This window comes from Rhipicephalus microplus, chromosome 9, assembly GCF_043290135.1.
Source record: "Rhipicephalus microplus isolate Deutch F79 chromosome 9, USDA_Rmic, whole genome shotgun sequence".
NCBI classification, from domain to species: domain Eukaryota; kingdom Metazoa; phylum Arthropoda; class Arachnida; order Ixodida; family Ixodidae; genus Rhipicephalus; species Rhipicephalus microplus.
Genome location: NC_134708.1, coordinates 12,606,115 through 12,622,696, shown reverse-complemented (window position 1 = coordinate 12,622,696; position 16,582 = coordinate 12,606,115). Strand labels below are relative to the sequence as shown.

Here is a 16,582-nt window from a genome sequence, read left to right as displayed (position 1 = left end):
GACCCTAAGACAGGCTACCCGAAAGAAAAGCGCACGGACTGGTTTTATCCATACCACGTGCTGATAGCCACGCTATAGCCACGCTGCTACGTGGGGAAAGCGAATAACTTCTTCGAGAGCCTGCGGCAATTTAAAACCGACGTCGTCAAGTTAGAGTCACGAAGGAGTACACCCGCTAACTACATGGCGGTGAACTACCACCGCACTGAATTGACCGAGCTCGGCACCGTAGACTTAGAGCCAAATTTATAGATGGCTTTTTGTGGAATCCTGGCCCATCCAGCAGACTGCCGGTAACTTGACTGGTTTAAGTTGCGCTACTGGTGGAGCCTGTCTAAACGGCATTATGCACATAATGGACGACAGGCGTGACCCGATGAAAATGAAATGAGGAATAAAACCTCTAATACGAATGCTAGTTAGGCGCGAAACGTAGAACCGTTTTTTTTTGCGAAGAAAATTAAGTCTTTATTTTATACTCGATACCTTGGTTGGTTGTGTTTCTCGCTACGAACTAAAGCCTACCGATACTGCTGTCACACGAACACTACGGCTAACATTTACAGGTAGCTACATGGCACACATAACCACTGTTACTCTTCTCAGCGCTGTTATCGCCAAACAGGAGCTTAGGTCGAATGTTGTGGGGCCGAGCGGACAAGTTTGCCATGGAGAAAAAAAAATTCAGAAAGGTAGAGGTGGGGTCGGGTCACTCTCTGACCACACCAATGTTGCAAACGGGTAATTGCATAAGAGATCGGCACAAATCAGAAATATGATATTTCAAATTTGATTGAGTATTTCATACTTAATGCATACAGGACCCACTAGCACGAAACGACACTCAGTTTTCTTTCAACATGCATAATTTACGAGGCCGAAAATATCGAACATATGCAACACGGAGGGATTAATTTCATCACCAGTCGTTCCCAAAAGTCCATAATAATGTAACACTCAAATATTACTGTTACAAAGAAGACGTCTTGTGTATGGAATATATGCACAACGAAGAGTGAAGAAACATTGGTTGAAACTTCTAAAACAAAGAAAGCTTTAATGAAAGAAAAGTATCTAAATATGGATGATTTTATCATACTTCCTACAAAATAGTTGTTGCAAAGCTGATAAGATTTATTAACTTTTTTTAAAAACACGTTTTGCTTCTTTCTCTACGCAACGACAGCTACGTTTTTGGTTATTGAACTCCTGGGCCAGCGAGTCCGTTCATGAACACGCTCACATAAATGCTCGCAAAATTTGTGGTAAATATGCAGACTAATATGAATGAGCAATGCTTATGCACAAATATTTTTTTCCATGACTAAGCCATAAAGCGTCTCTTCAGCGCGTCGTCAGAACAGCCCTTTCCTGTGTAGGTCGTCCTCGCGTGCATGCCAGCATCGATGAAGCAGGTGCCGTAAGTTTAGCTGGTCCAAACCGTATGAAAGGAGTGAACCAAGAGGAACATCCGGTGTCACAAACGTGCACATGTCCGCCCCCCCCCCCCACCACCAAAAAAAAAAAAAGCGCCAATGTAGACCTCCACGAGCAACGTTACTATTCCGTTAACGTTGACGACAGCCCACTGACGCGCGGCGGGCAATTTCAGAGGGCAAAGACCAACAATTTTGATTTCGACGATCTCAACAAGAGGGGCTGTTACGATTAAAAAAAAGCCGATTACTGAAAATTGCTTAGATTTCAGTGATGCTTTTCTTGTAGCTAGTGTGGATTATTGAATCTGATATTGTGTATAATGTCGCGTTGAGAAAAAATAGTTTGACCATGTGCCACAGGGTCAGAAGCCATCACATGTAACAAGCAACTGTAAGCAACTCTAACATTGCTAAGGTCTGGTACATTTGTGCAAATAGTACATGTTAAATGAGCATATTGATAATCGAAGTTGGGGTCAGAAGTTTAACGTGAAGACAAATTCGAAATATAAAAATCTTATTGTGAGTGCTTGTGGCAAAGATATCGAATAAAATTTATGACTGTGTAGCAACGACAAAGGTAACGTCCGTGAGTTTTTTTTTCTGTAACGGTAACGTGCTACCCTTTTTTTTTGTAGGTTACGTAGGGCGGTAACGCGTTCTTTTTTTTTTGTTGGCGTAACGAGTAACGTAATTATTTACTTTTTTTTTGGTAACGGATACAGCACTGTTTCTGGGTATGCGTGATAGACGCTACCATGTGTGCAGTCGTATTAATAAACTTCGCCTTGATTCTTTCTTTCTCTATTCTTCTCCCACTCTTTCTTCTTTCCTCGATTAGGGTAGCAAACTGGGGGCAACCTTGTTACCGTGCGGCCGTTCCTTTGCCTTTTTCTCTCCCTCTATTGTTGATGCGGTGGCCCATGACAATGGATAAATGCGGTCGAACCCTTCTTTATGGGTGGGCTTTTTTTTCTTCTCTTTAGCAGCTCATCCTCCTTTTTTTGTGTGTTTTTTTCTTAACATTCCGCCACCTTGCAGATTTCCGCACAACCAATTTGCTCATTTTTCAGTGTCACTTCGTGCTGTCGATTAATTTGCCTTCACTTTGTCAAATGCTAATCTCCTGCTTAGCTTAATCGGTGGAGTGACCACCCCGAAAAATAGAGTGTTTCTTGGTTCGATACTCAAAGCAATATGAATTTCGAAACAATCAATCAAATTGGTGGCTTTCCCTTTTATTTTGCTACTCCCACTGGTTCTATAACACCAGTATGCATTGACGCTCATTTTACTGGAAGAAAACTATGCACCGCGAAAGTTCGGCGGTGTGTCGGATTCGCCGTTTCGCGACATTCATCGTCTTGTCTGGCCTGCCACATGTACGATTGTCGTTTGGGCGCACGAATATAATTGGGCTCTGTAGGCGTGTCAGGATATACGCATCTGAGAAAGATGTCATTTTTGCTTGGACCATCTTGAGCAAACATCGCACGAGATAAGAGTCGAGCCAGTCAAGAAGGCGTATGAGAAAGATTCAGAAATCATATACGTTCACGGCACGTGCAGAACCGTAGCCAGAAATGTTTTCAAAAGTAGGGCGGTGTCAACTCTCGTTGCTGACGTGTACCCGTACATACACACATCCAAAACGTAAGAATATCGAAGTGGGGGAGGGGCTTAAGCACCCGAATTTCGTTACGCCACTAACCTCACATTGTACGAGAAAGACGACGGGTGTATGTTTTTGCAAAACAGGGTGTTTGAAACGCTTCCGGGGGATCAGTTTCTGTCTTTAATTGCCGGCCATGTGTTTTTTCAAATGTCATTGAAAGTGGTGGTGAGTGGTGTGAAAGAAAGGCTGTCGCTACTGAAAATTTAATACGAAGAAGCATGCAGCTTTTATTGGGTTGTATGGCAGGCATATACAGGCTATGTCGGCATTCGGCAGTTACAAGACTGGTCCGAATAAAACGCGATATGAGCGAGGTGCTGCTACACGGTCATATGGGATGTTAATGGGGTCCGATCAGGATCAAGTCGGTCGCGCTCTTCTCTATTTGGATTAGTGATCACGATTTCACTGAAATGTCCACCAATTTGGATCCAAATCAGGCTGGGCCATGTGGCAGCAAGTGACTTATTGACCTAGATCAAAAGTTCAATGATGATCCGTCCTAATTGTGATCAAAAGTGCTTGTGTGACAGCGGAATAAGTAATACCTCTCGACTTGCGTTTTATTTTAACATAGGGGCACGCTTGGTGGATTTAGAAAAAAGTATGCTTTGTGACGGTTGAATAAAAAACAATCAAACAAATAGAGAGTGCAGGTAGCGCATTTCACTAGAAGTAACGAGCGATAGACTGTCGCAAAAAGGTCTCACGCAAGCACACGACAGTACATTTTGGTGGTAAATAAACAGGTGGCTTGTCAATTATAAATGACGTGCAATTTTACTGCATTCACAAGGATGGGGCGGGAGACTTATCTCGGTCTGATTCAAGTAACTTTCCGACAAGAGCTCCAACAGCTCCAGATGCGGCACCGTTTACGAGGACCTTCACTACGGGAACTACTACGGTCGCAACGACAGGATGGATCTGCTCGCTGGTTTCATCGAATTTGCCTTTGATTCGCTTCAGAGCCTCGATGAGTTCGGCACGGTGGTCCACGATGGAACGAGAAAGTTCCTCGGTGAGCAGCTTCTTCGCATCATCCTTCGTCATTGCTGGCCCACTCAGCGTGGCCGCTTGAATTTCTGTAACGCAAAGTCAGAAATAAAAAAAAAACAATCCCAAGTACACTAAAATTCTATAAATGCGTGAGTGACGGTGAGGGAAGTGGTTCACACAAACATTTATCTCTAGTGTAAACACACGTCTCGAGTTGAAGCTGCTCACCGACCTACTTTTCGCACTTCATTGGTTGAATTGCGAATAAAATGAAATGCACGGTTTTTGAAAATGGTTGCTTACTACTCGAACAGCCCTCGAGTCATATTAGTATTCTGGCTGGTTCGCAAATTCTGTATTTGAGCACCTTAAAATAAAAGACAAGCACTAACATTCTGATGCACAATAAATGATGAAAAGGTAATGTATTCAACGTCTTTAACTGCCATCCTGTATCAGCTCATTTTATGCTAGCATAAACGTTTACCATGAAACTTTATATTAAACAGTCAGACGAAGTCACCTATATTTAACTTCGACTGTGTTTCAAGAAATACTTATAATATTCAAGAAGATTTAAAATAAAGGACATCAGTGTGAAAAATGCCGAACACATATAACTAGAAGTACTGTATTTGTGAAAGCAGGCCGTTAGGGAAATCACGATGACCTGACGGTTAAATAAAGACAGATATTGAACTTGAAACCTGCTTCAGATGTAATACATCCCCGTAGGTGAATGGCAGCAGAATAGTGACATGTAATAAAAAACGTAAGGCCATAAACATTTCTTGTACTTACGGCACAAATGTCCCAGGATGAGGAGAGTCAAAAGTGCGTAGGCATTCATGGCGAATGATCTGCGAAGAAAAATAACATGTTACGCCGTGCCGCAAATTAAGCGAAACAAAAATGAAACATAGCAAACATGCAAAGGGGTTGTTTCGAAATCTGCATTTATATGCAATTAGTGTTGTGATTTATCGTGATATCATGCTGTCGAGATTCGGAGATATATTCTCTTTCTATGTACGCGGAAATTAGAATTCCCTTTCGTTGAAGTTGTTCGCATGCACTCAAAAAACTTTCAAGCAATGTAGGATTTGCGTAAAACGCGGAAAATGTACAATTTTTATAAAGAACTTCAATACCTCAATGATAAATGCGCCCCACCGACACAATACCCCACCACGTGTGTTTAACCACTGCAGATTGTTTGGGGGCGCACAAAGAAGTTTATTAGGCTTAATCTTTATAATTGATTTTTATGTGACATAGCAATAACACCTTATTGAAAATAGGAAATATTTACCTCACATGTGTGAGGCTACCTGGCTCCGAAGTTGATGAGCTCGATTTTTCTGTCCGTTTTCTGCACCTCAAAGGCCGCTTTGTGGACGGTTCGATTGAAGTGCTAATTTTTTATAGCTTTGAGCAAGTGGAAGGTTTCCGAACCTTCGTGCCGTGCAGCGGGTGATAACATGAAACAATAGCCAGTGAATATAGGTCCTGATAATGGAGGAAGGTTCGGAATATCAAACTCTCATTTCCCTGCTAAGAGATATGGGTGCTGTTGTAGATGTTTGGCTAGTTTCGGATAATACTTGAGAACGCGCATGTTACAATAATTTGAGATTCATAAAGTGGATCTGAACTTTATCATTTATATTATATTCATGGTTATTTAGCAATATCGGTCGGGATATTGCATGTCTGATTATTTTTTTTCAATACGAATCATGGTTCACTGGTTATGACGTCTTTATTCTGAATACAAGTAATGTACCTAAATATTTGTGACTGTAGCCGCATAACCACTTAACACTTGGGTGCTTATTAGTGCAAGTATTGTTACGTTACCAGTGCATTGCTGCGTGCCATTGTAGCATTACGTTTTTAACTACTTAGTGCATTATGTCTAGCCTATGTTACGTAATGTACAAAGGCCACAATATAACTTGCTCTTTTATGTAACACTTTTTACAGTTATGCGATGTTTATTGCTGTTATTCCTATTTAAGTAAGATAACTTTTTGCCCTTTTTATTCACAAGTGGTCGATTAACGCTTGGTTTTGAGATGTCTTTCTTTATCTATCTTGTTTACGTCCTCCCCCCCCCCCCCCCAATCCGATGGGTTGGGTAGCAAACTGGACGTAGTCTTGGTGAAATGAAGTGCAATAAGCGTGATAAAAAACGTAGGGACAGACTGGACGAAGACAGGATTCACGAAAATAGCGTGTTTGTCGATTAATTTTAGCTGTTGAGTGTGGAGTAATGTGCAAGGTTCACCAATATGGGCGGCGAAAGTTCATCGTGGTGCCCTCTTTATGTATGGAGCCGATTTTTTAAGCCTCCCCATTCCTTCCCCGTTCTTATGCGTACTCTTATGGTTGAATGTTGAAGTGAGCCATTCGTTGTGAGAATCAACAACGATCGTTTATCATGTACTGGAAAACGTGCCTTCAACCGATTGGAGACAATGTTCAAAAGTATCTAATTGCTTCCGTGCATAGTTGAACATATTTACGTTGTGCAGAACATTTAGGCGATGTCTAAGCCTCCTCCGTATTTGAGTGACAATTTCTGAATCATAATTAAAACTATTTTCAAGAATAGGAAAATTTATTATGTTTCATCTCCATTTGAGCTTCTTTTCTGATTAGTATTCGCTTGTTTGCTTGGCAGCATGTGACAACACTGGTCAGTGCACGAGAAAATGCCGGGGCGGTGAAGCGACGGTTGCCATGTTAATAATCACTGACGGTTACTGGCGCTCGAGTCACGCGGGGTTGTGGAACTTGCGCTAGTTGTGGAATGAGATGCGAAAGGGGAGGGCGTACTCGATTCCCACGAAGGAATGTTTATATCCACCTTTTTGGTAGTGAAAACCTAGTTTGGCAAGCTCTGACCAGAGTAAAAAGCATCTAAATTGGCCAGTGGCGATCTACCTCTCTATCTTCGATGCATAAAACCGTACAGAAAACTTATATCTAAGATTCAGTCCGTCAGAAATATTTATTTACAATTTATAACGCAGGCAGCATGCATACCTTATTATTATGCTATATGTAACATGCGTGTATGACATAGATATGAAAACATAAAAGTAATTAGATTGGGGCTAACTTAGTACCAATCAATATATAGCTTAACTAGCCTTTTCCACCTGCTTTGTTGAACTGCGACCGCAGTCATCGCAACTAAAGCCGACGTAAAAAAACCTCAGCCTCCTCACGATCAACCTGTTGAAACAAAGCGCATACTGTGCTCAGAAAAAAAAAGTAATGCCTAGTAAACCGCCTCTGGTATTGACAAAAAAAAATCACCAAATTACTTATTTTTTAGAATGCCCCATTCGTTCCAATCGACTGCAAATGTGACATACAATGAACTGACTGCTATACGTATTTTACAAAAGAGACATACTTATCGACAACAGATTTCAGAGCCATCCTACTGATATCGCAAAATTTTTACACGTGAAGGCTCAATTATTGCCCGAGTAAAGACACACACCTACACCAGCACTGATATCTCTTGTTATACCGTGAACTTCCCCCATTATGAGGACATCATTGTGGGTGTCTATTGTTTGTCGTTATTTCCCGCTGCAGTGCAAGAAGGTTTAGGAACCTCCCACTAGTTCGCAACTATAAGTATTGTGGGCGTTTTTCGAACTTCGCAGAGCTGCCATTGAGTTATCCGGAAGAAAGATAAAAATAAAGTCCGTCATTTTCATCGCCAGCTACCGCGACACAGTTGAGGTAAATATTTCTTGGATATATCTCTAAGAGCTCTAAACTATGTTCAAAAGACTAGGTGTACCATAATAATTTGAGTGTGCAGTAAAAATGCTCAGCTGTTTCACACATGATAGTGAACTTGTCGACGTCATTCTATTGCCAAACAAACTTATTGAACAGTAGCGCCAGATCTCACCAGCATCTTTTCTGGACCCGAATGATGTTTGCATTATTATGATCATGAAGATATTGGGCAATGAAAAGCTGCAGCGTTGTTAACATAAGGACCACAAAATATTTTAGCTACGAAGATCAAACAGTTTATATATAAGAGAAATATTAGTGCTGTAGACATATAAACACAGATTTTCTTTAAACTTGAATAGAGCAGTAAACTTACGACAATGGGCTCCTGATAAGTCTTTAACAGCATGTTCTCTGAATAAGTAGACAAAAAATGCGGATACAAAATTTATGCACGTGAGCTACATCAAACTTCTTCATTTCGTGGTATAACTATCATTTAAAGCGCACGAAAAACAGACATAAAGAGAGGAAAGCGCTTGTCCTCTCTTTATGTCTGTTTTTCGTGCGCTTTAAATGATAGTTATACCATGCATATCCAACTAGCCCAACTTTCGATTCTGTTCTTCATTTCGCTTGATTTCCTATGCGGCATAACTTGATGTCCTTTATCCAAAGAAAATTCGCTATGAAGGCTTACTACACCTTGGCTTTCTTAATCATAGGCCACTTGTGTCGTAAGTACCAACCTTGTTCAATACCTTTTATATGATGGCTCAAACACCCCGCCACACTAGGTTACTGGTGATACATGCCATAATTACAGGTTAACTACCTAGTGGGGATGTTCAGGTATTCCCAATAAGCTGCGAACAAATGTAAGACGTCTCAAAAAGTCCTGTATACTGTTTTCCATAAGAGTGAAAACTTGAGTGGCTTGATAGGCGTTTATATTTGGTTGAATCAGCCCACATGAGACGAGTATGAAGAAAAACGAAATCGCAAAACAGGTTCTGACACACAACCAAGCTTTATTAGGAAACAACAAGTAGATGTATACAGTCGTCCATATATGTACTTGTTATTTCCTAATAAACTTATTTGTGAGTCGAGTCAGTCCCTCTTTTGTGCTACTATTTTTCTTCATATTCGCGCCGTGTGTACGGTTACTCAGTAACACTTGCTGCTGCGCTTCATAGTTACCTTTCAATGAAGCGTTATATATGATAGATATCAATATGCGCATGTGGTCACCCACGAGGATGATTAAGAAAAATAGTTCAGTGATGACAGGTGCACGCTTGGTGGCAGTACACATAAATTCTACCCCCCCCCCCTCCCCAAATAAGAAAAAAATAACGGAGAAAGATTTTATCAGACGTCTTTGCGAAATGAAAAGAAGTAAAGTTGAGTCGCATTCATAGAAATGCGAGAATCATGAAATTGTTTCAAAGCAGTTGTGACCTGAAGTCAAGCTGAAAGAGACATAATAAAATGCTTGTTCGTCTTGTGTGTTTTGCTATATTGTGTTCAAATATTTACAGCACGCGAATGCCAGAGACAGAGGTTTATAACTGTTCGATAAAAATCGGTTATCTCTCTTAAATATAAAAACGGTTATTGCACTACTGAGGTCTAGGGTTGACAAAAAACAACTCTAGTATTTTTGAAACAATATAGCGTGATATTAAGAAACCACTGTACATCATCTTCGCAAAAAGGCCATCGGTGTACTTTCGGGCCGGGATGATTCATTTTCGTCTAACAGAAATGACCAGTTGAATATCTTTTCTTTTGTAATGGACAGTCCTTTCCATAAGCTTGTCAACGAAGGCGCGAACTGATATTCTTCCGCGTTGTTTTGGCTTTTGGTGAACACTGACTGTAAATAACGATTCAGCCTATTTGAAATTTCACGCCCTTATTGTAGAATTCCCAGTCCAGCTACATTGCCTAATTTTGCCACGTTTATCTTTGAAGAAACTAAAAAAAAAGTGCCACAGGAAATCTCACAGAGGGCGTGCGAGCGTTTATTTAAAACTAGCGAACTGTGCAAGGTGTGGTCAAAAGGAAATATGGTGGGCACCTAGGTTGTCCTGACACGACGCAGCTTCTACTCTATCACTTGTTTCTTTCCCAACATTTACTTATACTATACAATACTAAGCTATGCTATACCGTAGTATACTACGCCATAATGTATTTACTTTAGTCTGTGTCCTCCTATCTCTCTCTTCCTATGCCCGCATGCAGACTTCGACCATGACTGCTCTGCTGTAAAACTCCTATGGCACAGACAGCGCATCTTCTGTCTTCATCTCACCCTTCGTAGATTTTCTAGGGCTGCTGCTGTCTTTTTACCTTTTTTATGAACCGAAGCCAACTCACCCAGCTGCGTGGGTTTATAGCCTGTGTGTGCCTCAAAAAATGGAAGCATGCCACCACCCTCCACACCGGTACACTAAAGTTAACAAAGCAGTGCATGGGCGTCGGACACTGCTTAAGGCGTTATTTTTCAGCTTCCCTGTACCGAGAGCTTCGGCGGTGACTGAGTACTAGTGTCGGTTCAAGATGGTGATTATTTTCTATCTACGACATACGGCGCACCTTCAGCTTAGCAGTGCTGCTGTAAAAAAGTACTTTAACTTTCATCAATTCTGTTTCTAGGTTCTTTTTAGGAATTTGAATTTCAGATATGTCCATTTTTTTTACTTTTTTTGTCTTTTTATTTGGCATTTCGAGTGAAAGGTATTATTAGAAGGAATTTTCCAGTGATTAGTAATTCCTAAACATCTGTCGGCATGCATTTATTTTATTATCCTCGCGGAACAGATATTCAAGCGACCACGCCGAGTATAGGCCAGAGCTTACCAAGGACGAGGCGAGGAGGCTACTCGCTGAGACGCTTTCTCGTTCCATCATGGGACACCGTGAAAAACTCATAGAGGCTCTCAAGGGAATCGACGGTACCACTGGCGACAAAACCGATGAGTAGATCAATCCAATCGTGATTGTGCCCATACTAGCTAAAGTTATTCCAGACCTTGCCAAAATTATCGGTGAAGCCTAAATGTATTTCCTGTTACATTTTTTTGAATACAATAAGTTGTTTCCCATTTATAATTTTATTTATTTATTTATTTATTTGAAATACTGTCGACTCCAATGTTGTAGTCATTACAGAGGGCAGATTGCAGGTAGTATACATTCATGAAGAACAAACAATAACAAACAATAATCAGGAAGTTGTCCTTTTATTTCACCATTGAAGCACACTTCCGCGTGCGTACACTAAGCCATTTGCATCAGTTTAGCGATCGTTATTTGAACGTGCATTTTACAGCTATAAACATATTTCTACTATACTCATCTGACACACTGGGGAAAAGCGTCACCGTGTGTCAAAATAAAAAGAACGCTCATGGTTAACGTATTATCATTGTGTTGTACCACAAGTTTTCGCGCTCCGCACAGGAACGTTTACGAAACCGTGCTTTCCGGATTGAGTAATTGGGAGGACTCGCTCGCTGGATTTCGTGCCGGCCGGTTGTGCCCCCGCGATCTCCGACGACAGCGCAGCTCTAGCCGACCGGCTCGCCCTGCGCCATCTCGTGACGCAGTGAAGCTCTCGCTGAGTGGTTCCCCGTCCTCGGTCTCCTGTAACCGTGTCAATAGTCTTTCATCAATAGTCATTTAATCTACTGCATGGAATCGTGGGCCTGGACTAATGATTCTTATCTGGATCCCCTTCGAAGGCTACAAAAGCGTGCCATAAGAATAACAACTCACAGTAAGTACAACGAGCCAAGCCGGCCGTTATTCCGATCGCTAAAAATACTATCCTTCGATCCTTTGCGTGACTATAGGATGACCGTTTGTGTTAACAGTATCGTAAAATACAATAGCCCATTTGATGTCTCGTTATTTTATTCCTCTTCCCGCCCTACTAGAAGCCTGACGTTCGGTAACTTTAACTTGGCGCCAAGAAATAACCTTTATGGTGAGAGATTATTGCAATTCACAGGGATAAAGATCTGGAATAATTTGCCCGCTGAATTGAAGACATCACACAATGCTGCGGTAAAACTAAAAAATCAATTCTTGAGCAAGCTGTAAATGCTTCTTTTTCTATTTGGTGGTAAGCACTTACATTTGTATAAATATACGCCGGTGAATCTTGTAAACATAGCATTTTTTTCCTTCTAACTAAAACTTGTGATAGTTTGATGTTCTTTATGTATTTTAACTGATGTTTTTTGGGTATGTCTACGAAGTTATCTGTCATAACTTTTTGTATGCGCACATGCAGTTTTGTCTGGTGTGACCAGATTGTTTAAGAAGAGAAAGACTTCTCTACTCTGTATATGTGTATATTTACAGTGTCTGTATAGCTACATATGCATTATGTGTGATTGATATTTCCCGCTTCTGTCCATTACTTTTCTCATTGGACCCTACACTAGCCTCAGGCTATGGGTCCAGTCAGTGTTTGTAGACCTCATGTGACAAATGATAATAAACGTTCAATCAATCAATCAATCAATCAATCAATCAATCAATCAATCAATCAATCAATCAATCAATCAATCAATTAATCAATCTTTTCCTATCTTCTCTTGAATTCTGTATCTGGGTCTCTCTATTTCTGTCCCTATCTCTATTTCTATCCCTTTTAATCCTCCCTATCCCTTTTAATCCCTTTTTACCCCCATCCTTCGTGAACCACTGTTGAGGTGTCGCACTATGATGCAGACAGTTACGGGACTCACTTTTAGCTTCGTTTCTCTCTTTTAATAATCACTTACACACACGAATTGAGTAGGGGGATGTAGATGCAGATGCACAGAGTCTCCGAGGCCGCGCGGCGGCTCACGACATGCGCAGAGTTTCCGGCAGATGGCGGTACTGATTCGTGCTCGAAGCTTTATTGAACCGAACTTGCTGAGGGGCCTCTCGTGTCGAGTGGCACTTGCTCGGTGGCGGCGAAGAATGAACCTGAGAAATCGCTCGGAATACTCTCAGCTGTTAGTTTTATTTATTTGGTTCACTGTGTTGTTGTATTTCGCCGGCAGTCGGCTGCAGCGATTCTGTTTTCCCCTATCAATATTTTTGACGGTTGGTCTACGTTTTTTATAATGTAACTTATTTAGCAAGGTTATATTCTTGAAGTCTCCTGAGGCGTGCCGAAAAGCCGATTGCGGAGACAGCGGAAAGAATAGTAAAAATTATACGAAGTTACACACTGGAACAGTGGGTAGTGCTCAATACTGGGCCCAATACTGGGCAGGTCTTGTTTTGCACAACCATTAATTTTGAAATTATGAGTCCGACTTCGGGCAAAAAAAAAAAAAAATATAAGTACATTGTATAGACGCAAACCTCAATTTATGGCTTGTCTTGCCTAGCACTTTTTTCTAACACAACATACTAGTTTGGGAAAAGCTCCCTTCGTGATGGATGTTCACAAATTTGTCAACTCCTTTTCGCAAGATTTGTGGAGATATTCCGGTAAGTGTGGCGTCATGTGTGAGGAAACAAAGGGCTAAAAACAGCTAAATACAGATGTTTTATCATTAGTAAGTATCAAAATAAAGGCATAGCTCGATCAAATCTTTAGTTTTTCCGCCCCGCCGTGCTTGCTTATCTGTTCATACGTACTCGAATATGGACCGAAACTAGCCAATGTAGGCTAACAGTCCAGCTAGTTTGTAATGATTCTTCATGTCTTGTCAATAAAATTAAAATTGAATTGAATTGAATTCAATTGAAAGAGTGTGCGCTGTGCTCGGGCGCACAGAATTGATTTCTTCACTCGGCGGCTGCATTTGGATGAGGGCGTAAAAAAGATCACGGATGTACTTAGATTTAGGAGCACGCCGAGCTAACTCAGGTGATGAAAATAATCTGAAATTACCACATGATGTCGTGTCCTAAAATAATATTGTGGTTAACTTCCATCACCACAGGAAGCTTTCAAAAGGCTGTTCCTGTAAAGCTCACTTAACCACACACAAAAACATTTTTTTTTTGTTGATTTTGGGGTCCTTCTTTTGGCTTTCGAGCTGCTGAGTGTTGACGCAGTTCCAGAATACCTATCAGCTTTTCAAGAGGCACGTGACATCAAGAACAATATTTGCGTGCACTATTGTGCATAATTAGGATTAGTGGAGGCGGAAATGTTGTAGGCCCGTGTGCTCAGATTTGGGTGCACGTTAAAGAACCCCAGGTGGTCTAAATTTCCGGAGCCCTCCACTACGGCGTCTCTCATAATCATATAGTGGTTTTGGGACGTTAAACCTCACATATCTATCAATCAATAATTAGGATTAGCTGAGAAGTGGTAACTTCGTGGACGATTGAGTTTAAATGCATTCATCGGTTGAGTTACAACTTAACCTTACAAAAACATGTGGTGACAGAGAGCTCTGTAATGGCCTCTTTAAAAAAATTACCAGCAAACAAAACTCATGCAGAATTTTTTTGAATAATGAAGCTTTTGAAAAAAAAAACACACGAAAAGGAGCAAAATTTCAGTGTCATTCTAGTACTACTACCAGCTTTCTAAAGTGTGGTGAAACAATTTCGTTTTGAGCTTACAAAGACAAGTGAGATATGTATAACACGTGATGTGGGATTAGTAATTGAATGTAAAACATTATTGAAAGACATTCAGGTGTGGGACTCAGGGTGCAACGGGCCGCTTCTATGTTGCGACAGTCAAGCCAAGCCCGACCGCCGCATTGTCAGTCCGCTTGACAGCGCACATTTGAGAAAAAAAAGTTGTGGACCATCTTCCCGAAGGGAACCCAGACGGGATGTGAAGCAGCAGCGGTGCGCAAGGCGTTGACCCGGTTGAAACGGGCGTCGACGTGGGTGCTGGAGAGTGGTTTGAAGCGAAACTCGGTGTAGCATTTACTCGAGTAAACGTTTGTTTGACACGCAAAGACACGGGAGGCGGGTTGGGTTTCGTGTAAGTTTCATCGCAGATAAACGAGCCGAAAGAATGTTTCCACTCGACGTGTGGTCGAGTGTTGCGGGAGGTAACGAGGGTGAAGCGAGTGAGAAGTGTGTTGCGAGTGGACGGAGGGCCGGTGGCCATTTTGCGGGTGAAAGAGAGAGTGAGGTGAGCGCGTACCTGCGAGGGAAGTGTGTGACGTTAGCGTGACGTCAACGGGCAGCTGCGGCATGACCTTCTAGACACCGCTTCAACACTTGCGGCGAGGGGAGCGCGCGTTGCGGCGCGTTCGTACGGACGCACGTACGCACGGCATTACACACATAAGTTGAACAGCTGCTTCGCATCTAACGGTGTCATCCACTGGCAGTTTTGGAGCACTTCCGGTAATACTTTTTTCTGCTCCATACGGAGAAAGTCTCCTCCACTGGGAGATCTCGAGCATCCACGTCGTGAGATCCACTCAATGGAGCAACTTCTTTTGTGCCGCGAAAATCGGCGCATTCGACCGGAAGTCGCAAGCGCCCTTTGCCATTAAACGGTACCAACTTCGGTCGTGCCAACGGACGCCGCTCACGTTTTGTTAGCGTAGCGTCGCTGTGCACAGCGTGCCCACTCAAGAAAAGAGAGAGACGCCGGTATCGCGTTTAATTCTGACCATGCCATTTGCTCCAGAGGGAGGGCTTTTGTTCCATTGGTAGATTCCTTCTGTCGCCCTCCGCCAGTGGGGAGTGCTCCGGCGCAGAGTTCGTCGGCCACTCCGAATCTGCCAGTCGACGACAGCGTAAAACAACCTTTTAACAGTTAAGCAGTTAAGCTCGACGTAAAATGTAAGACTGGAAAAAATCTATCACAAAATAAAAATTTCATCATCATTGATTAATTGATTGATTTGTGGGGTTTAACGTCACAAAACCACCATATTGGCACGTTCTATTTCCGAAGTATTTGTTATCGTCCCAAGCTTTGTTATCGTCCGAAACCTTCTCGAAAACTGCAGGCGCGGTTTGCGCTGAGAATCGTGTGGTGTTTTGGGACGATAACAAAAACTTGGGAAATAGAACGTGGCAATATGATTATGAGAGACGCCGTAGTGGAGGGCTCCGGAGATTTTGACCACCTGGGGTTCTTTAACGTGCACCCAAATCTGAGTACACGGGCCTACAGCGTTTCCGTCTCCATCAGAAATGCAGCCGCCACAGCCGGGATCCGTACCCATTTCATCATCATCATAACCATGAACGGGTATGTGCCTCGGAAATTAGTTAAATACCACTGTTCCCCAACTGGTCCTCTAAATGTGAAGAAGGCCACTGTAAGCTGGCTATCATCACACGTATGTGCCACAGAAATTGGAAACAATCTCACTATATGCTCGGTACTCACCACCGGAAACCTGACATCTGCGTTTCGCTTCAGATTGTTACTGTGGTTTTTGGGTTCTATTTTCCAGAATGCCATTACAACCACGCATATTTGTATTGCAGTACTATACACTTTTACTACTTAATACTTCACTCGTTCTTGGCAGTTGTTAAGGACTACAATTGAGGCCGCATAGCGACGAGGACAGTTGGTTATGTGACCTCAGTGCAATAAGATATGAATAAAGGTGACTAATATTCTGGTGGCTATTCGCATTCCAAGTATTTTACGGAAATACGACAAAGCACACACAAAGGTAATTTTCATCTCGTTTTCGTCAGAACTTGACGGCATTGATAGCTATGAAGACATGCATTACTT

General features: G+C 42.0%; 1 protein-coding gene and 1 long non-coding RNA gene across 2 annotated transcripts; one reads left to right on the top strand and one right to left on the bottom strand.

Moving 5' to 3' along the window:
- Positions 1-3,316: 3,316 nt before the first annotated feature.
- Positions 3,317-5,519, bottom strand: LOC119163477 (uncharacterized). Its single transcript, XM_037415480.2, has 3 exons — positions 5,426-5,519; positions 4,915-4,973; positions 3,317-4,199 (listed from the first exon to the last, which is right to left on the bottom strand). Exons 2-3 carry the CDS (start codon positions 4,961-4,963, stop codon positions 3,904-3,906), a joined length of 345 nt encoding a protein of 114 aa, XP_037271377.1. The 5' UTR covers positions 4,964-4,973; positions 5,426-5,519; the 3' UTR covers positions 3,317-3,903.
- A 2,284-nt stretch (positions 5,520-7,803) lies between these two features.
- On the top strand, positions 7,804-11,004 carry LOC142771256 (uncharacterized). Its single transcript, XR_012885848.1, has 2 exons — positions 7,804-7,878; positions 10,714-11,004. It is a non-coding gene; the product is annotated as an uncharacterized LOC142771256 (long non-coding RNA).
- The last annotated feature ends 5,578 nt before the right edge of the window (positions 11,005-16,582 follow it).